The 26,264-nt window shown below is 46.6% G+C and overlaps 3 protein-coding genes across 5 annotated transcripts; 1 reads left to right on the top strand and 2 right to left on the bottom strand.

Moving 5' to 3' along the window:
* Positions 1–233: 233 nt before the first annotated feature.
* Positions 234–12,527, bottom strand: RNF168 (ring finger protein 168). 2 transcript variants are annotated; one of them, XM_079315372.1, is made up of 10 exons: positions 12,375–12,527; positions 7,769–7,912; positions 7,457–7,616; positions 7,078–7,148; positions 6,173–6,515; positions 5,092–5,168; positions 3,760–3,939; positions 2,997–3,121; positions 2,641–2,728; positions 234–2,189 (listed from the first exon to the last, which is right to left on the bottom strand). In XM_079315372.1, exons 5-10 carry the CDS (start codon positions 6,471–6,473, stop codon positions 1,122–1,124), a joined length of 1,839 nt encoding a protein of 612 aa, XP_079171498.1. In that variant the 5' UTR covers positions 6,474–6,515; positions 7,078–7,148; positions 7,457–7,616; positions 7,769–7,912; positions 12,375–12,527; the 3' UTR covers positions 234–1,121. The 2 variants fall into 2 exon arrangements, with proteins under 2 accessions (XP_079171498.1, XP_079171499.1); XM_079315373.1 differs by lacking the exons at positions 7,457–7,616; positions 7,769–7,912; positions 12,375–12,527 and having other exon boundaries at positions 6,881–7,143.
* Positions 12,528–13,430: 903 nt separating this feature from the next.
* WDR53 (WD repeat domain 53) lies at positions 13,431–18,408 on the bottom strand. Its single transcript, XM_079315383.1, has 3 exons — positions 18,357–18,408; positions 17,076–17,567; positions 13,431–14,692 (listed from the first exon to the last, which is right to left on the bottom strand). Exons 2-3 carry the CDS (start codon positions 17,550–17,552, stop codon positions 14,105–14,107), a joined length of 1,065 nt encoding a protein of 354 aa, XP_079171509.1. The 5' UTR covers positions 17,553–17,567; positions 18,357–18,408; the 3' UTR covers positions 13,431–14,104.
* Positions 18,409–18,439: 31 nt separating this feature from the next.
* Positions 18,440–23,506, top strand: FBXO45 (F-box protein 45). Of its 2 annotated transcripts, XR_013775494.1 has the most exons (4): positions 18,440–18,833; positions 19,053–19,409; positions 21,015–21,557; positions 22,716–23,506. XR_013775494.1 is itself a non-coding variant. In XM_079315388.1 (3 exons), the coding sequence occupies exons 1-3, from the start codon at positions 18,558–18,560 to the stop codon at positions 21,198–21,200; spliced, it is 819 nt and encodes a 272-aa protein (XP_079171514.1). In that variant the 5' UTR covers positions 18,440–18,557; the 3' UTR covers positions 21,201–23,506. The 2 variants fall into 2 exon arrangements, 1 of the variants encoding a protein (XP_079171514.1); XM_079315388.1 differs by having other exon boundaries at positions 21,015–23,506.
* The last annotated feature ends 2,758 nt before the right edge of the window (positions 23,507–26,264 follow it).

The following is a 26,264-nucleotide window of genomic DNA, read 5'->3' as shown; positions in this document are numbered from 1 at the left end:
GCAAAGAAAAGAGACAAAACAATTAGCAAAAAAACTTCCTCTGCATAGTAGGATCTGATTGCCTGTCCCCCAGCCTCAATTTCTTACAGGCCTCAGCACCTCCACATCTAAATTACAATTTTTTTTAGAGTTATTTCAGTTTTAAATCCAACAGGAACAGTATTTAGTAGTGCCTCTAAAAATGGAGGGGAACAGTTACAGCCAGGAAGGGCAGTTATGTGAATCTCTAAATACAGTTATGTCATTACTGACAATTCCAGATTTCAGTTGCTTCTTTCCCTTTTAACTCTCTCCATTTTAACTGGCTTCTGGACTATTGTTTTAATCACACTGAAACCAATCTGAATATGAAACTTAAACAAATATAGTAACACTGTTATACAAGAATAAAGTTGCAGAACAGTAACAATAAGAAAACAAAAATATTTTGTTCTTAACAACAGGGAAAACGGGATCTGCACTATGAATCTCTGTGAATAGATGCCAATGGGAGCTCACAGCCTTGCCATCCATGAAAGATCCTTGCCTTTGGGAGTGGAGAATGACTTGTTTCTTCCCTCTTTGTCCGAGGCAGGGGTTAGCATATGAGAGGGAAAGAGTGGCTGGCTGGTTACACTGGTGTAAATGGGTGTGCCAGTAATGCAATTCCAGCAACAGCCTCAATTCCAGCAACATGCTTCAATTTACAGAACAGTGGTGGTGCTGAGGGAAGTTTCAGCCTTGCAGCTGACAGCCAGCTGGGAATACAGACTCATTTTTCACTTGTTTCCTCCATGGAACATCTTTTCCATTAAAGGCTTCAGATTCTCATTTTCAGGTCATCGTTTTTCCAACACTACCAGTATTCACAAACAGTGTAAATGCAAGTTAGAAAGTAAGAAATGCTCCAATTTCTGCAAGAAGTGCTGCAAGTGCTAGAAAATAATATTCAAGAAAAGAACCATTAAAAAATGTTACATTCTGGGGGTGTATGTTACTAAAACTCAGAACTCAAAGCACCACTGCCCAAAGTGGTTCCCCTCCAAAGCAACCACTCCAAACTGCTTAGGGAAGCTTTGCCTAACACAGGAGAAGATCACCCCAGCTCCCATTCCCATCCACCACGTGTCCATGGCTCTGATCTACTCTGCAACAGGGCTTTTAAACATCTGCAGGATTGTCTTTTGCTTGTTCTTAGGCAGTGAACAAATATCATTCGTGTCACTGGTATTAACCACGCAATTCAAAACCTTTCCTTCCTTGATGCTGGGGGATTTCACCCGGACCTTGGCAGGGGACTGCCAGTTTTCATTGCAGGAACCTTTCCTAGCCTTGTGGTGATTGGTTTCAGCCTGTGCTTTTGATCCCTTGGAGTCTTTAGCCACCTTGCAAGTTGCCTTCCTGGCAGAGGAGTCTTTCACAGAGCGAGGGGGTTTGGTGCGGAGCAGGTACTCGTCCGGAGAGCCCTTCTGCCTGTTGAGTGTCCTCTCCTCCTTGTTCAGCTCCTTCTGCAGCTGCAGAGCCAGCAGCCGGTCCTGCTCCTCCTGCCTGCGCCTCTCATAGAACTCCTGCTCGAAGGCTCGCTGTGTCTGCAAGTTAAACTCGCTCATCCTCTCTCCTTGGTCTTCTACATTTTCTGAAGAGGTTCTTCTCCTCTTATCAAACATGACCAAGTCAGTCATGGCATCAGCTGGGGCCTCCAGTAACTTCCTTTTGGGAGTCTCCTTAGAGTTCTGTGGCGTCTCTGGTGTCTTTTCATCTGCGTGTCCAGGCCCCTTCCCCGGATCACGCAACGCAGTCTGGCTGTCAGACATCCCACAATCCACTCCTAACTGACCAGAGGTGCAAGTGTCATCAGAATTTTCAAGGTTTGCCCTTTGGACATGTGTTAAATTGCGATTGTCTGACTCAATTTCACCATCTTCTCCTTTGGATCTAAGAACAACTGTCCTAGAGCCTTCCCCTTCTGTGCTTCCATGAAGTGCATCTGGAATTCCATCTTCTAAACCATTTGGTCCTGGTGTTTGCTCCTGCTTGACAGTAGTAGCTTCACCTGATGCTGAGGCACTGAAATAGTTCATGCACGATTCCAAAAATGAATCCTTAGCAGCAGATTCTTTGTTTACATTGGTCAGCTGTGGAGACAGGGTTGGCATTTCCTCTTGCTCATCCTGCAGTGCAGAACTGCTGCCTTCATTGCTGTTGGTCTCCTGAAGAAAAGGGAGACACCACTAATGAAGCAAATTTATCAAAAGCCCATGGGTGTGAATAAATACCAAACTCACTTCTCATAGCTGCATTGACCCTGAGTGCTCAGGGATAGCAACTCAGATAATTTTTTTTTAAAAGGATATCTGTTTAATAATAATGAAAATACTTGAAGTAACTGCAGAAGCCCAGCTAAAGGAATAAAACCACAACTCAAGCCTGCTCATCTTCTTTGGAGGCCTTATGATCAAACCAACATGCAAATCAGGGTGCACCCTCTTCCAGTGGACTGCAGAACTGGGAATCATGAATACTGAAGGTAGCTTAAAAAGGGCAGTATAACCTGCCCAGTGCTGATGTGCAAGGGGAATAGAGGACAAGAATCCTACAGGCAAGGGGAAAATATTCCATAGTTACAAACTCTGAGATTTATAACAAAATGACTCCACTTACCACAGAGATGGAGCTGTTCCTGTCTCTTCTTGTGGTACTGGAGAACGATGCTGAGCCCAACATGCCATAATTCTTTGGAGATAGATACCTTAAAGTGGAAAAAAAAAAGGATATCCTTTTAAATATTTTGTCCCTGAATTGTCAGTCCTTTGCATTGTTCAAGATCTTCAGGTTCATTCTGACAAACAAAGAACAACAAGAAGGTGTTTCCCTTCTTCTCCTGTGAGGAAGTGTTTTAATCTTCAACACTTCATGTTTGGGGAAGCTGGCCAACAGCATTCCAAAGAAGCAAATGGGGCAGAGGGACCCTGAAAGAGGCCAGTAATGAGAGAGAAACACTTGGCTGAATCCCTTACTTCTGAATGTCTCCAGAGTTGCTTGGTTTGTTCTTTGCCTTGCTCAGGTTCAGAGGAGATGTCTGAAGGGAGAGGCTGTGTGCTGGTGATGGGCTGCCAGGCATGTGTCCCTCGGGATCCTCGTTCTTCCACACAAGTAAAAATAGCATTAGGTGAAACACAACACAACACAAACTGCAGAATCTTTGGTTTTGCTGAAGAATTAATTACTTCTGTCCAAAGAATTCCAGAACTGTGAGTAATGGATGGTTACTGAGAAAGAAATGTTAATCTAGCACTGAGGGACAGGAGGCTTTGCTTGAATAAGTACACAGGTTTTGTCATTGAGTAGCAAAAATTTAGCTATGCAAAACAAATTAATAAAACAAAACAAAAACCCCTCCAAAATGTAAGGTACATTTTCACTGTGGATCTATCTCTTCCAATACAGGGTACAGGTAGCAATTTCTTCCAAAGAAGGATTTTTTAAATCACAAGGAAAAGGAAGCATACTGCAGAAAATCAATGTTTTAAAATGTTTCACAATGAAAACATGCAGCACACATGCTGGATTGCAAGTGTGTATTACATAGGCTTCACCCTCCCCCTGGCTTTTCAAAAATTAATGGTCCATCAAGGCTTTCAAGTACTGGGGGGTAACAATAACTTTCAACTGCAAATAAAATCAATTTAAACTACTCCAAATTTTAACATTTGCTCTGAGAATCTCAAGTTGCTTGCACTATATTGACATTTGCTGCTGTCCCACTGGATCCTGACTCACCAGACTGTTACTGAGCTGCCAGGCCAGCTCTTCATCTTGCTTCAGCTGCTTCTCCATCTCCTTCCTTCTCTCCTCTGCCAACCTGTGCTCCTCCTCCTCCTCCTCTGCCAGCAGCCGCTGGATGTACTCCTCACTGGCCTTGTTCTCCTCCTGTTCGTGCGCTCGCCTTTCTGCCTCCACCTAAACCAGATGTTTGAAAAAATTCACCTGCTTACCACTGCAGGGCCACACTTCACACCAGAACCTCTGAGATGGCACTCCTTAAATGTGAACCATTCACTGCTCACAAAACACAGCAGTATTTCAATGCACGAGTCTCAAAGATGTAAGAATCACATGGATACTGCGAGTAGAGCCTTGAGTCTGACCAGAGTGACAAACCCTTTGGTTTCTCTAAGATTATACCACTAATCTTGCTCACCTGCAAGGTTGAACTCCATCCTCACCTTTTCAAAGTGTCAGTAACAAAAACTGAGATCTCCAAAAACACGGATCTACAGAGAAACTGGGATTAGAATTCTTTCTAAGGCTGAATGCCAGCTATCCCAGAGCATTTGCTCAACCTGCTTTTACCATTACATCTCCCAGAGGTAACACATCTCTCTTCTGTAAGAGTGGAACTCTTGGAACATGCAAAACCCAAAGCAGCAGGCCAGGAGTTTTCCACCTGCTTTCCTTACAGCAGACATGCTGGGAGATCAGTTATCAGCAACTCCACAAAGACAACAAAGTACTTCAAGAATAAAGTTTCTTTAGAAATAACCCCCAGTCCTCTGCTTCATGTGCTCCTGCTACCACCAGCAAGGGGCTCTCAAGGAAAGGTACATTGCCATATATTTTCCAACTCTAAATCTTAATACTACTGTGTCTGAATTGGAAGGAGGATCCTTAAACAGGCCAAAATTAAGAATTCTTTAATTTTTTTATTGATTTTCAAATGAGCACAGGTAACAGAGTGAACAAAGAAGAAAGAAAATGCTGTACGTTCATCACTGAAGGTTATCTAATTGTGGTCTCTTACTTGGAGGGAAATCAAGACAAATATAAAAACAAAGCTCAAATGGTTCCAAATTTCTACATTTGCTACTTTCATGTACATTAACTGAGAGGTGAGGAGGATCAAGAAACCTGAGAAATGTCATTTCATGTCAAATACAAAAATATTTCTTCCATCAATTTCATTCATGATTCAGGAGTGACCAGTATGTTCTTGCAGCTGCAGTGCCCTTTTTAGTATCTTTATTATTAAATAGAACTACAGTTGTTTGTGGGAACAATTCAAATATCTGGGTATGAAGCATTTATGCTTTTAAAACATATTTTTAGACTTACCTTACTAATCTCTGCTTCATATTCCTGCCTCAGTTCCCCAGGCTTGCTCAGCTGGTGCACAGGCTTGGGGGGACAGACTAATCAAAAGGAAAGAGAGGAAAAGACTCAAAGTCAACAAACACAAAGTCATGACAGTCAACAACAAAGGATTTTCACTCCATACCCTGTCCTGGGAATGATTTGACTTAAATCAAGTGCTGTGATTAAAAAACAGGAAGGGATAAAGCACAAAATACCAAGGAATAAAGTTTACACGGTAGAAAAGCAGTGTTACAGAGTGACAGGCACAGGTGTTTCCCAAGCACTCTATATAAAGCAAATATAATGGAACAAGGTGCCCAGAGAAGCTGTGGCTGCCCCATCCCTGGCACTGTCCAAGGCCAGGCTGGATGGAGCCTGGAGCAACCTGGGATAGTGGAAGGTGTCCCTGTCCATGGCAGGGAGGTGAAATTGGATGATCTTCAAGGTCCCTCCCAAGCCAAACCATTCCCTCATTCATTCTCTGTTGGTACACTGATCATAATTTGTGTATTTCACACTTTTTCATTATGAAGACCTCAGAACACTGCAAGTGGAACAAACTGTCCTACAGCCAACCTACTAAAATGTCCCCCCAAGGGTACCTGCAACATCATAAACCCCAAAATCTTTCTTCAAAAAGTTAACCAGATTTCACTTCCTTCTCTCTGACACCACAATTTTCAGCTCACAGATTCTTGCATTGATCAAACCCCTGGAATTTCAATCAAACTAATTAACACCTAAATATCTTTTAACCACTTCACTTACTTGACAGTGATAAGGAAACACACCCAGAGACTCAAACACTCTGCTTGCAGATGCTACAGCTGCAGACGAGCAATGAACAAGGCCAGGCTGCCACACATCAATACCCCACACCAAAGGCATGAACAAATACCCTCTGAAACGACCACGCTATGTAATTTTTACCCTCTGCACTACAAACGGAGAAGGCATGCCCACCTCTTCCCTGCCCACCCACCGCTCCTTATCTCCCAACATCTGCAGGAATTCCTGTGGCCAAGCAGAGACATGTCAGGACAAGTGACCCTTCACTTACTTTCCTCATCCAAATCCTGTCCGTTCATCCTCCGCTCGCACTCCTCGGGGTAATTCTTCTGGATCTTCTCCCAGAGCTCCCAGTTGACAAGAGTATTCCTGCGGGTATTGTACCGTGCCCAGGAGGAGACCCGACGCCTGCAGAAGGGGCAGCAAAGACTGGCCTTTTCCACCGTCATCTGGAAGCAGTAATTGCAGAGGGTATGGCTGCAGGGCAGCGTGACAGGCTCCACAAAGATCTCCATGCAAATTTGGCACAGGCAGTCGGATAAGGAGAGCGGGGCCTTGGAATTCTTCGGCATGCTGACTTGAGGTAGAGAACGACGCTAGGATAACATCAGGGCCTGAAAGCAAAAAGAAGCTTTTATGTTCCTTATGGGAAAGGAAATAAAGGAAAATACAAATTGTATTACAGCTACTTTAAGAAATTGTTAGTGGATTTAGAAGCCTGCTTAAGTGATTGCTTTTGCTCAGGGCTCGAGAGATTGCTGAGGAAGAAGCAGATCTTCACAGAAGTCACGGAAAAGCTGTACCAGATTTTCCTGCTAGTTTCCTGTGAGCTGTAACAGGTGCTTTGGGAATAGCAAGGAGGTGGTAAGGAGTGAAGGGAAAAGAAGGTGAGAGTTCTTCCAGCCACCTCCGTTACTCCCCTCTCCTCCCACCACTCCCTATCTGTGATAAGATATGCTGGACACATTATTCCGGTTACCTTATCCTTCTATTCCCTCATTTTTACAGTGTATGTGCATCCTTTGAGAGCTGCTTTTGGCACAAGCTTGTTTCCAGCACGTTCTGAAGGTGAAATTCATCACAGCAGAGCAGCTTCTTCCTCATTCATTCGCTCGCTTAAGCTAGGACTATAAAGCTTTTTTTCTTAAGCTAAATGAAGAATTAAGACTTCAGCACCTTCTTGTATGACTTGAAACTGTGGGGGTCATCTGTCTCCTCACACGATTTTTCCACTTGGCACAGCAATACTGTGGGAGAGAAAAAAAAAATAAAAGACACATGCAGCAAAACAAGAAACCCACTGATTTTTAAATTATAAGCTTCTTAAAAGACAGCTTCAGAGACAGGAGGCCCGCGAAAGAAAAGCTGCCATTCCTCACAGAGAACTCGCCATGGAGACAAATACACGTTAAGGCGGGTTTTATTATTTCCGCTATTTTTATTGATAAAAAACAACCCCCAAGGAGTTGGGCGCCCAGCCAGAGGGGGCCCTGGTGCCCCCCAGCCCCAGGGTGAAGGAGGGTCCCCGGGAGGGTCCCGCCAGACCCGCACCCACCGCTCCGGAGCCGCCAGAGGCCGCGGCGCCCGCAATGGCGGCTGCGCTCCGCCCTCACTGAGAGGCCGTTCCCGCCGCCCGGCTGAGGGCTCCGCCTCCTCCTCCTTTTTCTCCTCCTTCTCCTCTTCTCCTTCCTTCTCCTCCTTCTCCGCCGGGCCTGCTGGGAGACAGAGCGGGCGGGCGCTCAGCGGGAGGCGGGCTGGACCGCAATGGCTTCGCGCTGCCGCAGAGCGGCGTTGGGCGGGGTGTGAGGGACAAACCCTGCCCTGGGGGGTGCTGAGCCTCGGAGCCGGGTTTGTGCCCTGTGCTCACCTGGCCGCAGGTGCCCACGGCACGTCCCGCCGCAGGTCCTGCTGCAGCATGTCGGCCTGCCGCTCAAAGCTCTGCTCCAGGCTCTGCAGGCTGGAGTCCAGCTGGGCGAAGCGAGCCTGCAGCCACAGCAGCCTGCTCTCCAGCCTGCAGAACGAGAGCCAGCCATTTCCCAGTCCACCGCCATCTGACCCCCTGCTCTCCACCCTGCAGAACGGGAGCCAGCCATTTCCCAGTCCACCGCCATCTGACCCCCTGCTCTCCACCCTGCAGAACGAGAGCCAGCCATTTCCCAGTCCACCGCCATCTGACCCCCTGCTCTCCACCCTGCAGAACGAGAACCAGCCATTTCCCAGGGGGCTCCAACAACACCACTAAAACACAAGCTTTATTGTCACTGTTTCTTCGGCCACATCTTCTTCTAGTGCAGAGATCTTCAAATCACCAAATTCTCAAAATCCCAATTAGTATGTAGATATATCTGCAGCAGAATTAGATCTGTATAGGCAAAATTAGTATGTAGATACACCTGCAACCATATACATTATAGGTGTTTCTCTAACATATTTTGAGGTGATTTATGCTTTTATTTCTAATTTCATGGTCTTTTGAACCATTTTCATTTAACATTGAGCAGAACTTCTCATTACTCCTCTGGTTAAAAATTATGCAAATAATAAGCCACCTGCGGTGGTTTTTTTAATAGGACTGTCCTTCCATGCAACAACTGTGATAAAAACTACTTCAAAGCTTGTGTTTATTAACTGCTTTTTCATTATTTGGTACGTCATATTATAAAATATCATATATCTCATATATGTACATGTACCATGTTTCATATGAGATACAGACCATGTATCTCATATAATGAAATATTTAATTTTTTATGTTTTTCCCTATTTAAAATTGTAAATTATAAATGTAAGGTTCTGAGTTTTGAGCCACTACACTTTTGCTGAAGAGAACCTCCTGCTTTAAAAGAACTTGCTGTGTTGAGACAAGGTACAAGGGAATGCAAATGTTTATTTTTGTACCCATTTCTCTCTTTCCTGGAGATACAGGGTGTGCTGGGCTTCTGTCACTATGGGTGGTTTTTGTAAAGACAGTTTTCTCCAAATTTTCCTCAATTACCTGATTGCCATCAAGGCATGTTCTTGAGAATCCTGAGGATCTGAAAGCTAATGTAAATAATTCCAAATAATTCAAATTTCCTTCCATAATACAGAACAGCTATCTCAGTACTATGTACTCAGTAGTGATTTATTAGCAGAACATCATCTACTCCTTAAAGAATTTTTGTGATTTTTTTTTGTTTTACTGACAGAACTTCAAGCTGTATAAACTAACAATAACTATACTATCAGCAAATATTATTACATACATATTTTCCTTTATCTTCTTTTTTTTCATTCCTAGTTTGCTCCACTCCTTGTTACTATTATTATTGTATTGTTTTAATGAGTTCTGAATTGTGACCTACCTGTGTTAAGCATATTTGTTGCCCTATTTCGTGTATCTCTGGATGCACTTTTTGTAAGAACAAAATCACGCGGCATCTGGTGATGACATTAAAAAATACAAAGCCAAAACAAAACCCTTCAAACATTTTTCCATTCTTTGACTCATGTGCCATGGAATTTTAATGCCTGCTGTTATAAGAGATGACCAAAAATGCCATTTTTTCCTATCAGCAGTTCCTGCCTCTACTCCTGCCTCCCCCTTCTCTAAACCAAACCCTATTTTGCATTGTCTGCAGCTGACCTGAATGAGGAGAAAATAAAAGTACTTCACCAGTGGCATATTTTATTTAGTATTCCCGACCTTAATGACTTTAATTCATTGTCTGGCCGCTTGTGCAGATCCTTGTCTAACGATTTTCTCTTGTTTCCCGAGGCTACCATGCTTCCTCTGCAGCCTGGTGAAAGCTCATCTTACTGCGGGTAGAACTCCTCTTGCTTCAGCAAGAATTTTGGGACGAAAATAGAACTTTAATTGGAAAATTAGGCTGGTTTCGTGTAGAAATGTAGGGAGTTCAGAAGAACTGGAAGGGTTGATGTGTCATAATTGGATCAAATCTGTCAGCACAGTGCAGAAACTGAGGTGAGGTGAGTGGGGTTTGCTGTGAATGACTTTCAGAGCTGGGTTGTCAGATAATGAGTGCTCCTGCCAGTGAATTGCTCCCTGCTTTGCAGCTTTTTATCATGGTAAATAAGCTTCCTCATGGCCCATTCTCCAACTTCCTCCTCTATAAGTAAGAGTGAAGTTATCCAGGATCTCATCACTAATGCTGCTCTCAGAGCAGCAGTAGTTTCTCAGCAGCCTTCAGTCCAACACTTTACTATTTGACCAGTTTTATATTTTTTTTTTTTTTTTTTTTTTTTTTTTATTGCTTGTCTGTAAATTAATTCTGTATTTTTAAGCAGCTGCAACAAACATTTCAGCACTTGCCAGTTTTGGATCTAAAAATGTCTGTCCAGTTATACCACAGTGGATCCATACATGATCTCCCACAGCTGTAACTGAATTCTGATGACTGAGTGCTGCTGCCTCTTGATCTAAGTTTGGAATGAAAAGAGGAAGTATGGATTAAACCTCCTGCTTTCATTTCCATCATGGCCTCTGAACACTTTTTCTTTTAGTGTAAGTGAAGTTAGCACTAAGTCAGTGACCTCTAGCTCTGACTAGTGTACACACAAACCACATCCCCATTCTTTACCAGAAAGCTTTTAAAATTCCTCTTTTGTTAGCACACAGAATATACTTGGAAGCCATGCAGTAGAAGCTCCAGCATTCCCACTTCTCTGGAAATGTGGTTCTATGTGAAATCTTATTTCTGCTATTCAGGTATTTACAGAAAATGACATTTTAGATCTGTCACATGGATTTGATTTTTCCAGGCCAGTGCAGCATTCCACACTTCTCCAAGCTCTCCCCATTCACTCACTCCATGGTATGTTAGACACACACTTCTTCAAGCAGTTTCCCACAGAATTAATTTTCACTTTTTTCTTTCAGGAGTTATTTCATTGTTTCTCCCTCTGGTCAGGTCTCCAGCAGCTACTTTTGTGTTCACCATCGTGTGAATCAGAGTCACCCAGGCTGTGGGTGAACCAGCAGTATGAGCAGTATCTCAACAAGAGGAGCAGTTTCTTTTCAAGTCTGTCATCTGTCTGTATGTCAACACATAATCATTCATTTCCTAAGCAAAAGTACTGCATCCCATCAGCTGTGATACTCTTGATAGGGATCCTTTTACTGCAGATAAACCACATTTGTATGTACGACTTTAAAATGTCTCAGCACTGCCTAGTTTGCCTTTAAATGTAATGTATTGTAGAATCCCAGAATGTTTGGGGTTGGAAGGACCCTAAAGCCCACCTCCTTCCATCCCCTGCCATAGCAGGGACACCTTCCACTACCCCAGGCTGCTCCAAGCCCTGTCCAGCCTGGCCTTGGGCACTGCCAGGGATGGGGCTTCTGTGGGAAGCCTGTGCCAGGGCCTCAGCACCCTCACAATAACGTGAAAATCCACAGAGTGGGGGCAGTATCCTGCCTCCCTCTAACTGCTGAGAGTTTCAGACCCTTTTCTGACTCTTTTTTCTGCAGATCCATGCTCATATCTTTCTATCTGCTCTGAGCCACCACCAGTGGTGCCTGCTGCTGCACAGCCAAGCACAGACTGTGCCAGCAGGGGAGGCTGAGGCCGGATTGTTTTTCAGGAAGTCTGTGAACCTGTTGGTCACGTTCCTCTGCCAGCTGCAGGCTTTGGAAATGGAGGGTGAATCAGCATCCCCTGTGTCCTGATTCCCCAATGAGGGTGATTTATTTTCTTTGAACTTATAAGAAAGGTCCATTCGTGGGGTTTTTTTTTTGCTCATGATAACCACTTACTCTAAATCTTTGAACCCTCCAGACTGTGAGGCATGGTCTGAAAATCAGAAGTTCACCTCAAATCTCTGATTAGAACAGCAAGCCTGAATTTCACAGTCACAGAATATGTTGAGTTGGAAGGGATCCATCCACAAGGATCCAGCTCCGCTCCCCTCCCCAGCAATCCCACCTTGTGCCTGAGAGCATTGTCCAAATACTCCTTGAGCTCCAGCAGCTTTGGTGCTGTGCCCTACCACCCTCTGGGGGGAAGAACCTTTTTCTAATATCCAACCTCAACCTCTCCTGGCACAAGTTAAGGCCATTCCCTCAGGTCCTGTCACTGGGCATCACAGAGATCAGTGTCTGTCCCTCCTCCCCACCTCACCAGGAAGTTGCAAACCTCAGTGAGGTCTCCCCTGAGGGCACTGAACAGACCAAGGGCCCTCATTGCCTGGTGACACTTCATGCAGCTGCAGGCCATGGGTGATGGAACAACTGCCCAAATCCTGCAGCAAACAGCCAGGGAATGACCACCACCATGGAGCTGATGGCTCTGCCCCTCTTTCCTCCCCACTGAGTGAAGATGAAGCCTGTTGATGAGCTCCTCCCTCCCTGTACACACAGGATGTCTATTCACACCACTGCCCACAGAAGTTTCCAGGGAAGCCCAGTGCTCAGGGATTGCCTGGTGTGGTGTCCCATGGCCCAGCCCTCCACGCCCTCCCCAGCCCTGCAGCACCTGGTCAGTGTCTCGTTCAGGGAGCGCAGGGAGATGCTGCCCTTCGCCATCTTCCTGGAGAACACCAAGAGAAGAAATAAAAGCTGGAGTGGGCTTGCTCCTCTCTCCTGTAGCTGGTAGCAACAGCAGGGACAGGGGATCCGAGTCCTGCAGGAGGTTGTTTGTTCCAAGGCTTTTTATAGCCTGGTATCCAAATATAGGTCATGGATGCACCAACACACGTTCATGGACATATCACACACTGAACCACACAGCCCAGCCTGACCCCTTCCTCTGCCCATTGATCCCATGTCTTCATAGGTGAGCTAATTCACAGGTAACACAAAAGGAAGCAACTATGCTTTACTCCTTTTTTTTTTTTTTTTTTTTGCTCTGTTTTGGCTTCAGTTTGTTGTTGCGCCCACGAGATGATGTCTTGGGCCAAAGTCTCCTGCTGGGAAAGGCTGTACAAGCAGATTGCCTTTGGTTTTTTTAATTAAAAAGGTATGAAGGTAAAAATCTGATTTGGATGAGAATGAGTTCTGTGTGGTTGCAGGGAGCTGCTTTGAGCAAAACCAACACAATTGGAATATCTTCCTTAAAGGGTGGACAGAGGCTGCACAACTGGATAATGAGTTTCTGGAGCTCGATATGTTAAAAAGAAGAGCTGGAAATTTTTCCATAATAATATGGGTCTGGAAACAGCCCAGCTGGTGAAACACAGCAGCACAAATTTCCCACCAGTGCAGCAGGTCCTCAGCCAGCACTAGGAATTCAGTTCTGTGACAGGATAAGAACAGCCCAGGGAAAAAAACCCATTTTTAAAAATTATTTGCCCACTTCATGGGAAATCCAGCATGAACTGAACCTGTCCAGAGCTGTAGCATTTCCACTTAGGTATTCTTACCTTCAATTTGCAAATCAAGGGAAGCTTCTAGCAAGCCAAGTTCTGCTCATTGTGTTTCAAAGCTTTGGGAAGACATTTGTATTCCCCCATGATGGGGGTAAAATACACTTTTTGACTTAATTTCATGTGAGTCTGGCACTACTAGAGTGAGTCCAAGGACAAGAGAACACTGAGAGAGAAAGCATTTATTAAGACAAGTGAAATAGTTCTGTTTCCCTGGGATACACAACTGACAGCTGACCCACCAAATAGGTGTAATAGTTCCCCTGCTCCTTCTTTTGCTGCAGTCAAAAGGGAAACTCATTTGATTACTCATTAATTGATGCATCTCTAGTCTATGCAGCTGCTGACAGAGTAATGAAAACCAGATTCCACCATGACCAGTTTAAGCCAACTGGGACACAGCTTCATGGGAAAAGTCACAGAGCACTGCAGCAGCCCAAACCACATAGAGCTGAGCCAGTGACAGCCCTGCTTGTGTTCAGCAGCCTCACTCAGCATTGTGTGGGTGTCTCCTTAGCACTAATTTTCTCCTCCAGCATAATTATGTCAGCTTAGTCATGAACTAATCTCACCCCTAAATACAGAGACCCGTTTTGCTTAAATTCAAGCAGCAAACTGCCAACCCTGCATGAGACAGTGGCTGTGAACCTGACAGCCACAAAGAACCAGCACCAGGCCAGGGACACCACCAGTGCACAGCAAATCCCTTCCCCTTCCCAGTGAGCCAGAGGGATTCACTGTCCAGTTCACTGTCAGTGGATGTAACTGGCTCTGAGAAGTGGTTTTATCCCCCACACTTCTGTAAACACTTCAAGTGTTCTTAAGACACCTTAAGGGTGCCTTAAGATTCTGGCAATGCATAGACTGATACAGAGCTGGTCTGGTCAGCAACCAACACTCTCCTGGAGCCTTTGATCTCTGCACATGACAGCCAGTTCACCTTCTCTCCGTGCTCAATGCTGAGCTTTGGCACAACTCCAGGCTGTTCATTTGAGGCCATTTTGTTGAGCTTCCCATCTTTCCTGCTGGAAGCAGCTGACTGAGCCTTCTTCTTGTGCAGAGATTTTGCTGGACTTTTCTGCTGCTTCCCAACATTGCTGCTGACATCCCACAGCAACACTTTCCCATCATTTCCTCCAGACAACAACCAGTATGCCTCTGGCATGAAGAGCACCTGTGAGACTCCCAGGCTGTGAGCCTGGAACTCCAGCTCACGTTCAAACCTGACCCCAGTGACTCGGAATATTCTGATTTTACCATCCTGAGCTCCACAGCTGAAGATGTTGCCACAAGAGGCGACGGACAGGGAATGTGCAAGAGGTGGGTTGAAGAACTGCCCAGCTGACTGTGAGCTCTCTTCCTCCATGTCACACTCCTGCAGGTTCATGGTCCACAAGGGACGAGCTTTCTGCAGGTTCCACAGCATCACCTGGCAAAAAAAAAAACAAACCCAAGATGAATCAATAATCTGTGTTTTACTTCAAATCGGATCTTTAATAGTAAAATAAACAACCACATTTCTTTCCCTAGCAGAGCAAAGGCTGTGCATGATTCCAAGAGGTGTAAGGAGTGGTAAAACTTAATAAATGCAGCAAATCTTTCTGGCCTGTTTTCCAAACCCCCACCACTCTGCAGTCAATGACTCAGACCTTTAGACCACGAAAGAGATGCAAACACTGCTCTAAAAGCTTTTACATTCATCTCAGCAGTAGTAATCATGATATACTGCACATCAATTATTGAAGAGGAGGGACATGGAAACTTTAGCAGTGAATAAAGATCATTATCATTCTGGATTTCTGTCTCTGCTGCTTGGCCTAAAATAGTTACTTCCATGAACGTGTCTGAAAAATGGGACAGCAAAAGGCAAACAGTAGTTGAGGCTGTGGTTTTTAAACAGGCATATTTGTACTTATTTTTATATCCAGTGAGTAGATCCCATTTGTGCTATGGAGTAGGACATGCTTTACTTGCTGAGATGGGGCAGGTCATGCTTTTAGACTTCCTTTTCCAATGCCACCCCACCTCCAAGCCCCCAGTAAAAAATCCTGTGTCTCTTGTACAGATTTATACTGAGCCAATTAAAAACAACGCTCTCAAGACTTTTTTAGGATCTGAATTGGTCATGAGCATTCTCAAGCCCAATAGATTGAAAAGCACAAGTCAGTCTAATGCAGCACTGGTGTACTGTTTGCTTCATAAAGCTAAGCTTCAATTTGTTATTAACAAAAATATTCCTTCGGTAGTAATCACCAATAAGAAGTACAGGAGTCTTTAAATTAGGTCACAAAAGAGCCTGGCTCTGCATTTCTGGAATCCAAATCACAGTAAAACATTTGAAATACATTTCCTGTCACTTTACTGCTTCAGAGAGTGCTGCACTAAAACTACTTCCACAACAACTGTGATTTACTGTAAATCAGAGGGGCTGGGTGATGCTTACAGAAAATACTCTTGTTCTCATCACAGGCAGCACTACAACAGTCTGATGAATGCATCAACTACTGACAAGTTTTCTGCAAACTAAGTATTTTCTGTCCTCATGGCATTTTCCCTGCTTCATTGGAACTCCTGAAAGAACTCCAGCAACCTAAATTTCAATTCTCATCAGCCACGGCTTCCCCAAGGGTTTGACAAGCCCAGAACATGTTTTGTAGAGCTCATAACTTGTCCAAAGGCGTGGTGCAGCACAGGGCTTCAGAGTTCTGCAGCTAAGCTCCCCTTTGGGAAATGATGTATCCTAAATGCAGCCTCAGTGAAGAATAATGCTCTTTTCACTGTTCAAAAAATGCACCAATGAAATCCTGTTTTGGGACACTTGCACCTAAAAACCAACTTGCTGAGCTACAATAAATGAAACTAATTCTAAAAGTCACCAAAAATTATCAGCTTGCTTGTACCTAGTGGCACATAAATGTCTACAATTCTGAGAAAAGGTTTTCAGCCACGAGCTTGTGCATCTGCATTTTAGGGACCAGAATTAAGCCAGCTGAGGGACTGAATGCTTACTCCTCCCAGACAGGATCTATCATCATGGCTTTAACACAGAAAAATACAGTTTATACTAAATATCAGCATGTGTTTGCTCTAATGGGTGTGAGATGTACTTTGGTTTCAAGAACACAGGGTGAAACTACTCAATGCTGTAAGACAAACTTCACTTTCACACAGCTGGAACCACAGAAACCTTCGAGAAGTGACAGTTTTCATATCAGGCTAAACCAGGAATGTGGTCAGACCTCAACCACTGGAAAGAAATTACTGAAAAATATCTGTTCTGGGTGGCCAACTCTGGACTTAACTCCCAGCATTGTTCTCAGAATGCAAAGGTAAAGTTTCCCCTTGATGAGGATAGGAAAGTTTAAAAGGCAAAGAACATTTCATGCTTCCAAGATGCTAACAGAACAAAGGATAAATTATACTTGCCCTCACAGTGATACACTCCCCTTGGAAAGATGCTGCTCCACCTGCCTGCCTTGAGCACTGTGCCTTTTCCTCACCATGCTTTGCATCTCATCTGCAGCCACAACTGATCTGTGGCAGGAGTGATCTTTGCAGGGTACTGCGATTTCCCCTGCCCCACCAGCTTTTAAACTGTAAATGTTAAGGGGCAGAAGCTGCTGAGTAGAACACAGCACAAACAGCCCCAACACGTAGGTTTTGGGTCAAAACTACTTCAGCATAGCGAGGGAGCTTTGCAGTGACTGCAGGCTGAACACCTTCACGCTCGGTGAGTCTGTGGGTGCTTTACCACACAGGTGGGTAATTACTGTCGCACTTCATTAACACCCGTGCACATCTATGCAAATCACCTGCATGTCCAGTCCGCAGGAAACCAGGCTTTGAGGCCGCTGAGGTCGGAAGGCAACAGACGAGCAGATGTTGGAGTGTCTCAAGGACCGGCTGACTTTCTTGCTTTCCAAGTCCACAACCTTTATGGCCCCCGAGTCATCGGCCGCCGCCAGGGAGCTGTCGGTGTCGTTCACGGACAGGCAGTTGATCTCCTCCTCGTTCACCCGGAAGCGCTGCAGGGGCTCCTGGAGGGAGCGCACATCCAGCACGCTGATGGTGTCTCCGTGCGAGGCGTACAGCGTGCTGGGGCGGCGGGCGGAGAACACCACCGAGGTCACGTCCTGCTCCTGCGGGAGCCGCAGCTGAGCCACGGGCGAGCCGCCCCCATCCCAGAGCGCCAGCTCGCCCCGCTCCGCGCCGGACGCCACCAGCCCTTCCGCGCTGGCGTCCAGGCACAGCACCGAGCAGCAGTGCCCGCCGGCCCACTTCACCGCCATGCTGCAGGGACAGCCCTGGAAACAACACAAACAAGCCCTGGAATGAGGCGGTTATCACAGCAGAAACTTAGCAAGCAACAAGATCATCCACAAACACTTCAAGCTCCAGTAGCCAGTTAAACTCCCGTGTCCAGCTACTGGCACCTCGACAGCGCAGTACCCAAGCGGAGCTTCAGCCCTGACACCAGGCACAGCCGCGGCGCTAGTCTCTTCCAACCTGAACTATACAAAAAGTCTTTTTAAAAGAAGGATTGCTAATTTAAACCAGGTTGCAACATATTTAATTGGCTCGAGAGCACACCCATGGCGCTCACCAAGCTTAGCCCGCCCTGGTGTGATGCCCACAGCTTAGGGAAGCACATCCGCAGAAAAGTGAAAGGAAAAAGGGCAGCACCAAAGTGTTGGAGGGACTGGAACGGTGCGGAGGAAAGGAGAGAGCTCCAAGGCCCTTTATTTAAGTATTGGGAAATAAACTTGTTTCTAGTGGTTTTCCCTTTCTTTTTTACCACGCTGTGTTTCCCATGTGACTTTTGTTGACCCAGATCTAAAGAGCAGCCAGAGCCCATTCACCCCCTCAGGGGAACTTGGGTCTTGGCGATCCAACACCGCCAGAGAGGGCCCATCCCTTCCCAGCTCGCGTCGGGACACATTCGCAGCCGCCGGTCCCCGGGAGCCCCAGGTGAGGAGAGGGCCCCGTTCCCTGCCAAGCCCCGGGCGCAGCCGCAGCTGGGTCCGACCGCTCCCTGGAGCCGCTGCCGGGGCCGTCCCGGAGGGCTCGGGCGGCGCGGGGCCCGCAGCTCTCACCTCAGCTCCCCTCGGCTCCGCCGCGCTCCCCCGGCTCCGCTCCGCCGGGCGCCGCCGCCCCCGCCCCTCCCGCCCCCCGCGCCCGCCGCGCACGCGCGGGGCGGTGCCCGCGGCCGAGATGGCGGCGCCGCGCGCCCCCGCGCCCTGAGGCCTCGGGCGGCCCCGGCCACAGCGGGCGGGCTGAGGGGAGCGCGGGGGGCCATGGCGGCGGGGCCCGGCCCCGCGCCCGGCCCCGGGGCGGCCGCGGCCTCCTGGGGAGGGCCGGGCTGGCGGCTGCCGGGGCGGGTGTTGGAGCTGGTGTTCTCCTACCTGGAGCTGCGGGAGCTGCGGAGCTGCGCGCTGGTCTGCAAGCTGTGGCACCGCGTCCTGCACGGCGACGAGAACAGCGAGGTGTGGCGCAGCCTGGCCGCCCGCTGCCTGGCGGAGGAGGCCCTGCGCACCGACATCCTCTGCAACGTGCCCACCTACAAGGGCAAGGTGAGGCCGGGACCCCCCACCCCGCCGGGACACCCCTTCACCGCCAGCCCCGCGGCCCTGGGGCCCGCCCGCCACTGGGGACCAGCGGGGCGGGAGGCCGGGACGCGGCGGGGTTTTATCTCCTGGCACCACAATGGTTTGGGTTGGAAGGGACGCCTCCCAGCAGCGCAGGCTGCTCCGAGCCCCGTCCATCTCCCCCACCCACCTTGTCTCGCCCAGGTCCGTGCCTTCCACCACGCCTTCAGCACCAACGACTGCTCGAGGAACGTGTACATCAAGAAGAACGGCTTCACGCTGCACCGCAACCCCATCGCGCAGAGCACGGACGGGGCGCGCACCAAGATCGGCTTCAGCGAGGGCCGGCACGCCTGGGAGGTGTGGTGGGAGGGCCCGCTGGGCACCGTGGCCGTCATCGGCATCGCCACCAAGCGCGCCGCCATGCAGTGCCAGGGCTACGTGGCCCTGCTGGGCAGCGACGACCAGAGTTGGGGCTGGAACCTGGTGGACAATAACTTGCTGCATAACGGAGAGGTGAACGGCAGCTTCCCCCAGTGCAATAACGCGCCCAAGTATCAGGTGAGAGGGCTTGGCTGTCCCGGCTGCCTGCTGAAGTGCTCCTAAGTGACCCTCAGAAGTCTCTTTGGCTTCCCCACGAAACGCAAATGATTCCACCTAGCGAGCCTTTCCCCCTTCATTTAGTGCTCCTGCAGGCTGCACCTGTCTGGTGTTCAGTGCATCTGACCCTGGGTTGTTTCCACGCTTTAATCTCAAACGCTGAGTGTCAGACCTGTACTCTGGGTGTCTGCTTAGACATCGTGGTGCTTTTTTGGAATAAATCCTGAAAAGGCTGCTGTAGCTTTCTGAAGTAGGGACTTGCCCCACAGCAAGGTGAGTGTCTGAGGGCTTGGACCCCTTTGTTGTCTGGCAGGGTGAGCTGGAGTTAGAGCTTAGGTGTGAGTCTTCAGGCAAAAACTTGCAGCAGTGCTGATTGCTGCTGCTTTGCTCACTGGCCACCTTCCCGTGGGTGACATCCCTTATCTGGAATCTGATGTTGAAATATCTTCAGGGTATTAAAGAGCAAACCCCCCGCTTTTTGTCCTAATAGAAGTGCTTTTCTTGTAGTTCTGCCTGCTCACACCACTGCCTTTTTACTGCTGGATTGGCTTGTGTTACAGTTTAAACTGGATCATTGTAATTTCTATCTCATATTCCAAGAATGAGTTAGAAGGGACTTTAAAAATAATCCAGTCTGACCCCCAGTGCTTGGCTTTGTGCTGGCTTGCATTTCACTTGTGGGTGAAGATGTGTGCAGCACCTTGCATCATATTCCTAAATTCTGTGTGAAAGTTCAAATCAGTGATCCTTTGGTGTGTTTTGTGTTTATTAAGATATATGCAGTGATCTGCTGATAGAAAATGTGCTTACAGGGATCACATGTGTGTGTTAGTGTTGGCTGGAAGAAATTCCCAGTGCTGGGGCTGGCTGGAGAAGAGTCAGGAGTTTGTGTGGTGCCTGCTGTGCTTGTGGCTGTTCTCTGGGACTTTCATTGATGTCTGAAATAACATCTGCTAATAAATGCAGGGAGCTCTGGGCCTGCCTGGATCCAAGGCTCCTGCTGTGGTCAATGTTGGTTTCACTTGTGTGTGTATGTATGTGTGTATATATATATTATTTCACATTTTGTACTGAAATTTCCTTTTACCTTGGTGAGGGAACACCTCTGTCAGTGACAGCACCTGCATATTATCTATTCTGGGATTTTTTTTGTAGGTGGCACTTGCCTTTCTTAAATCCATTGTCTTTAAAAATGCTCCTCACAGAGCAGTGATAGCAGCAGCTGAACACAGAGTTGAGGTAACTTGGAGCCCATTGCAAAGATTCCAAAGCTCTGCAGTATTTCCCTGCCCTCAGTGCTCTCACAGGTTCTTAGGGCAGGGTCATCTTTATTATCATAAACAGGTGGTGTTTTATTGTCATAAGCATGCTGTCCTGCAGCAGAGGTACTCAGGATCATGGTGAAATTGAGAAATTCCCATCATAAGAGCAATCAATCATGAGACACAGGACAGCTCTGCTTTAAACTTCTCTGCTGCATTACACTTTGCATTATTTTTGTTTCCATCTGAACGTGCTGACTCTTTCTGTGTGTTATTTTTACTCCCCTCCCATCTCTGTTTCCAGATAGGTGAAAGGATTCGAGTTATCCTGGACATGGAAGACAAAACATTAGCATTTGAGAGGGGCTATGAGTTCTTGGGAGTTGCCTTCAGAGGACTGCCAAAAGTTTGCCTGTATCCAGCAGTGTCTGCTGTGTATGGTAACACAGAAGTGACTTTGGTCTACCTGGGAAAGCCTCTGGATGGATGACGTGGATTGTTTCATTGGGACGTCGAGATGTGGATGTTTGGGAGGAGAAATCTGCATGTTGGTTAGAGGGAAATGTGTATTAGAGGAAAAAGAACAACAAAAAGGTGTGGGTGTGTGTCCAAGAGCCATCGAGGCAACCACGTGGAATTTGGAAAAGGAGGACCAGCCGTGCTTCAGAAATTGTGTTACATTTCCTCTTTCTACCAGGCCAGAAAAATCCTCAGGGCTGCAGTTGGTTGAGTGGGAAGCTGACACATGCATGTTGCAACAGATTTTATTGCTAAAATGGCAGTGTGACCTCAAACATTTAAGAAAGGACTTGATACAAAAATGCTTGAGGAAATTACCCTGGGATTTGTAAGTGGCGTGTTTTGTGAGAGACTCCCATTTCCAAACTGCTTGTTCCTTCCTTCCCTCCTTGGGGCCAGCGTGGGGGCTGGAGCAGAGAGGGGCTGCTGGGGGTATTTACAGTTTTTAGTGTCCTGAGAGGCACAGTCTGTGCAACTGCCCTTCTCTGGTATAACCATACAACACGTGTGCAGCTATTTTTAAGTGTATTTTAAGGATTGTATATAAAGAAAACGTTGAAAAGAACAGTTAAAAGAAAGGGGTTTGCTTTATTCTAACTGGGACAGAATTTCTTAAAGGGAAAAAAAAAAAATCACCCCCCTCCCTGGCACCAGAACACACACCTGGGACAGGTGTAGAGCCTTCATGTCAGTGCAGTTCTGTTGTAATGTGCTTTGGGATGCTCTTGTGGAGTGCGGTGCTACTTTGGGTTGTTTCCTGTGAAAGTTTCCTTGGCTTCAGTGACAGGTTTGTTCTCTGTAGGAAATAAAAATCACTTTCCCCGTGAGTTTTCCTTTCAGCAGAACCTGTGCTCCCCTCAGGGAAGGAGGGCTGAGCACAGCACTGGGCTTGCCTTCCTCTCCAGTGAAAAGCACCACCTTTCCACAGCATTCTCTCACTTGCTAATCACTGTTGTGAGATGTCTCAACATAACGTGGAAGGAGCATTGAGCTTCTGCAACCAGACCTTACTTTCAGCTTCAGTGGCTTTATAAAGCTTTAAGGCTTGCCTGAGCCTTTCTTAACTGAATCCAATCCCCCTGTTGGTATGTTGGCACCCCAACATTCACCTGCCCAGGACTAGTAAAACTCACCAGCCCTTTCATGGGATTCTGGATCACGTTCAGTGTTTGTGCTCTTTGCTGAGTTTCTAAAATCCATGTGCAGACCCCCCAGGCATGTCCATGTGCAGGCTGGGAAGCTGCCAGCTGTAGTGAGGAGGGAATTCCTGTGAGACTGGAAGGTCTGCAGGGAGCCTTAGGAGGGCCCTTTACCAGGGCAGGAAGGCTGTGAGCCCCATGGCTGGCTCGTGACTCTGGTTTTGTGCTGGTTGGCATCTCCCAGAGCTGCCTGGGCTGTTTCAGAGCTGCTTTTTGGAGAGGGAGAAGGAAATGTTTATACAACCTTATTTTTTTGGGGTTTTTTTGGTTTTTTTTTTTGGTGCTAGAGAATGTGAGTTTCTTGGTATCAGACACTGGCAATTCTCTGAGCATGGAAGAAAGAGGAATTCCTCTTGGGCTGTTAGTCATCCCCCTCCCTGTTCCTCAAGGAGGTGAGTGAGGAGTTCCACCTGACCTTGGAGTGCTTTTGGCCAGGTAGCTCACCAGGTTCTATCCTGGAACTATGTATGTTGTTACCATTTAAAGGATTTAAAAGTATTTATTTGTTTTGTTTGTTCATTGCTGAAAGGCAAATCAAGGTCTGTTCCTCTTGCTGCCAGACAGAATGTGCTGTGAGCAGTGGAGGTGTTTTAGGTGGTGCTGAGAAGAGCCAAATAAAGGATGTGGGACAAGCATCCAAGTACCTCCTGGACAAATCTGTTACAGGCATTGATTGTACTGGACTGTGAAGTGTCTGCAGAGCAGATCTGTGGGGCTTAGAGTTGGGGATAAAGGAAACAAAACCCTGCCCAGTTTAGGAAAAGAAATAATCCCCAGGATGAATGTATTCTCAGTGCAGTCCTGAAAGATGCAACCTCTGTGGTTGTTCACCATCCAGTTAGAGGCAAGGAAACCCTGAGAATTCCAAGGAGTTTTAATCACAATTTCAGATGGATTCCCATTCTTCAGACTGCATTTTACCCTCTAAATAAATTTCCCTCTAAATCAGAAACGCTGAAAGTTGAACATTCCTTAGGGGTGGGTTTGGGTGGACTCACTTATGTAAGATTATAACTTATTCCTGGAGACCAATGCTGGCTGTACAAAATATTAAAATAAACTCTGCTATCATTCAGAAGGATCTGTTGGTGTGGATTGTTGGAATGGCATCTGCAGGATCCCACAGATGGGAAGAAGGGAGTTGCAATTTGGTGCCCCAGAGGACAGAAGTGTTGGGCTGTGTGATCTGCTGTGTGACTGCTGGGGAAGAGAGAGTCTGAGTGGTTAAGGAGGACTTGGAAACTCTGGGGTCTGGTAGCTGTGCTTGGGAAATTGAAATCTGAATCTCCTCTGAAACACCTATGGCTTTGGGAAGGGTATTCCTGCCTGCTGGAGGCCTCTGGATTGGAGTTGGAATGGTGTGGTCACTGCCCCCACTGCTGCATGAGGAGTCTCCTTCCTCCTCAGCTTCCTGCTGCTTCCTCAGCTTTCCCTATTCAATATTTCCCTATTTCCTTGTTCAATATTTCACCCTGATTTCAGGAAGAAGTATTGTGATTTTGAGCTCTGAGGCGAAATTCTCTGCACCAAGAGTTTGCTTTTAAGCAGTAAATCTTGGCTGACACCTCCTTCAGGAGCAGAGGGGTTTGGTGCTGGCTCACCAAGAAAGCAGAGTTGATTTTTTTAGCCTGAGGTACCTCAGGGTCAGCTGAGCAGTTGTTTGGGGTATTTTTCCAGCCCTGACAGGATTTAGGGGCTTTGGTCAGGGGAAACATCAAATGTTCACAGCCCCTACCACAGAAATCAGATTAACAGGTCTTGGCTTCAGAATTTTACAGGATTTTGGGATAAGTGAGCATTTTATCTGTCACTTTAATAAAATTCAGAATTCCTTGTGGTTTGAGTGTGCTGAGAAATCTGTAGGGAGCAGAACAGTGATTCCTCTGCCTGTGTCATATCTCTGAGGATCTCAATATGGTCACTGGTTTGGGGCCAGAGGCTGTTCCTGACCTTGGTGGTGCCTTGTGCTGGCCCCAATTTGCTTGTGTGACTCCTCAGGTGCTGCTGACAAACTGATAAATCCAGTGGGGTGGCAAATGCTGGCAAATGTTTTTATCCCAGCTGAAGGGCTGCAGGGAGTGTACGTTTTTGGGAGCCCCATGGCAAGAGGCCCCTGGGTCCTTTCCCTCCTGGCCACGTTTCAGGTGACAAAGCCAGGCAGGAGCAGATGGCCCTAGTGAGAAATCCAACTTTTCTCCCTGCTTATCTCTGATCTACATTTCTAAATTCCCTGAGCACACTGGGTGTGTTTCCAGATGGCTGCCTCTATTTTTTTTTTCCTCTTCCATTTTCACTGGGTTGATGACAGCAGCCATGAGTTAAAATAACACTGGGCCTGGTTGTAGCCTGATCATGTAAAACTGGTTTTCTTAAAGTATTTAAGAGGTGAGCAGCCCCCAGTCATTCCTTAAGCTGTGTATTTCCATGTGAATATTTCAGTTTTTACATGTTATAAATAGCTCTTAGATGTGCAAGTGAATTTTTTTTTCACTTTTTTTGCCTTGAAATCTGCAGACAGCAGATTGTAATTGCACTAAGATCCTTTCTACTCTTAAAAATCAGGTTTTCAGGAGGTTGGCAGTGGCCATGCTTGACTCTGACAGTAACCCACCTTTTGCTAGAGTATGATTGAAAGAAAAAAATGAATGAAGTAGTGGATGAACACAGATTTTCCTGCAGTGCTGCTGGACCTGCTAATTCATCCCTTAAGCAGGTTTTTTCCTCCTGCTGGATGATGTGTGACTACCAAAGGAACTCCCCCATCTCCCCACGAGAGGGCAAAGCTGTGGGAGCCTTGGCTTGTGCTCAAACAATAAATGTTTTTAATGTGGAACCTACTCCCTCAACAATTACTTCCTGTTCTTTTCATAAACCAGACCAAATTTAAAAGCCTCAACAGAAGTGGATGATGGACAGAATTTTTTAAAGTTCACCCCTCCATTTGAACCCTGCATACTGAAATAGGCTGAACAAATATTTGCAATTCAGAAAATAATTTTTAGTGACACCCAACTAAGCCAAAGCTCCAAGATCACCTTAAAGGATTGAAGTGGATTTGAGAGACTCAAACAAAATGTCACAGTTGCTCTTCAAGGTTTACTTTTTCCAAGACTTGCTTTTCTTCCCCTCAGACATTTATGATGAGGAAATAGTGATATTTTTAAAAACTCCATTGCAATTGAAAAAAAAAAAAAAGAAAAAGGAATAATTGGAAGGGGATTTTACAAGTGTTGCTCATTCTGCAATTTTACCAAGTCAGGAATTGGATGGATTATCCCTTCATGCCTGCACTGGCAGGTGTGGTGGGAGCTACCTGCAGTGGTTTCATGTCTGCTTGATTTATTTTTTTTTAATCTGGAGTTTCCCTTGTTTAGGAGAAATCAGCCATATCCCATCACTTCTAAATAGCAATCTAAGGGAGTAAACTCTGCCAGTTCCAATGTGTGGCTTTATAAAGTGCTGGACAAACCTCCTAGTAGGGAAATGGATATTGACCAAAACGTTTTTTTATTGCATTCAAATACTGCAGGGGTAAACATTTTTCATGGAATCTCAGATTGATTTGGTCTGGAAAGGACACATCCAGTTCCACCCCCTGTAATGGGCAGGGATACCTTCCACTAACCATGTTGTACAGCCTTTGCCAAAATCACCTTTTGGGTTTCTTTGATGGCTTTTTGTTTATTTTTTTCTGTGCTCAGGTGACAGAGGCCACTTTCCTCACATCTGCCATTGGGCACCTGACCCCTTGTGCAAGAACAGAGCTGGAGGGTGGGATCTTGCTTTGGAAGCAGCCAAAAGATTTTATCTATTCCTGGGTAAATAATTGACCTGAG

The sequence above is a fragment of the Erithacus rubecula genome (genome assembly GCF_903797595.1).
Source record: "Erithacus rubecula genome assembly, chromosome: 11".
Classification (NCBI taxonomy): Eukaryota; Metazoa; Chordata; class Aves; order Passeriformes; family Muscicapidae; genus Erithacus; species Erithacus rubecula.
Note: the sequence above shows the minus strand (reverse complement) of the source record. Positions and strands in the feature narration are given on the sequence as shown.

Bases quoted from the DNA above. Each gene is read 5' to 3' on its own strand.
- RNF168 (XM_079315372.1), bottom strand. From the start codon at position 6,473: ATGCCGAAGAATTCCAAGGCCCCGCTCTCCTTATCCGACTGCCTGTGC. The intron at 5,169-6,172 runs GTAAGTGAAGGG...CCTTTTGATTAG, and splicing joins ACAGGATTTGGATGAGGAAA to TCTGTCCCCCCAAGCCTGTG. The intron at 2,190-2,640 runs GTAAGTGGAGTC...CCTTTTCTTCAG, and splicing joins GGAACAGCTCCATCTCTGTG to GAGACCAACAGCAATGAAGG.
- FBXO45 (XM_079315388.1), top strand. From the start codon at position 18,558: ATGGCGGCGGGGCCCGGCCCCGCGCCCGGCCCCGGGGCGGCCGCGGCC. The intron at 18,834-19,052 runs GTGAGGCCGGGA...TGTCTCGCCCAG, and splicing joins TGCCCACCTACAAGGGCAAG to GTCCGTGCCTTCCACCACGC. The intron at 19,410-21,014 runs GTGAGAGGGCTT...CTCTGTTTCCAG, and splicing joins ATAACGCGCCCAAGTATCAG to ATAGGTGAAAGGATTCGAGT.
- WDR53 (XM_079315383.1), bottom strand. From the start codon at position 17,552: ATGGCGGTGAAGTGGGCCGGCGGGCACTGCTGCTCGGTGCTGTGCCTG. The intron at 14,693-17,075 runs GTGATTTGCATA...TTTTTTTGCCAG, and splicing joins CCTGCGGACTGGACATGCAG to GTGATGCTGTGGAACCTGCA.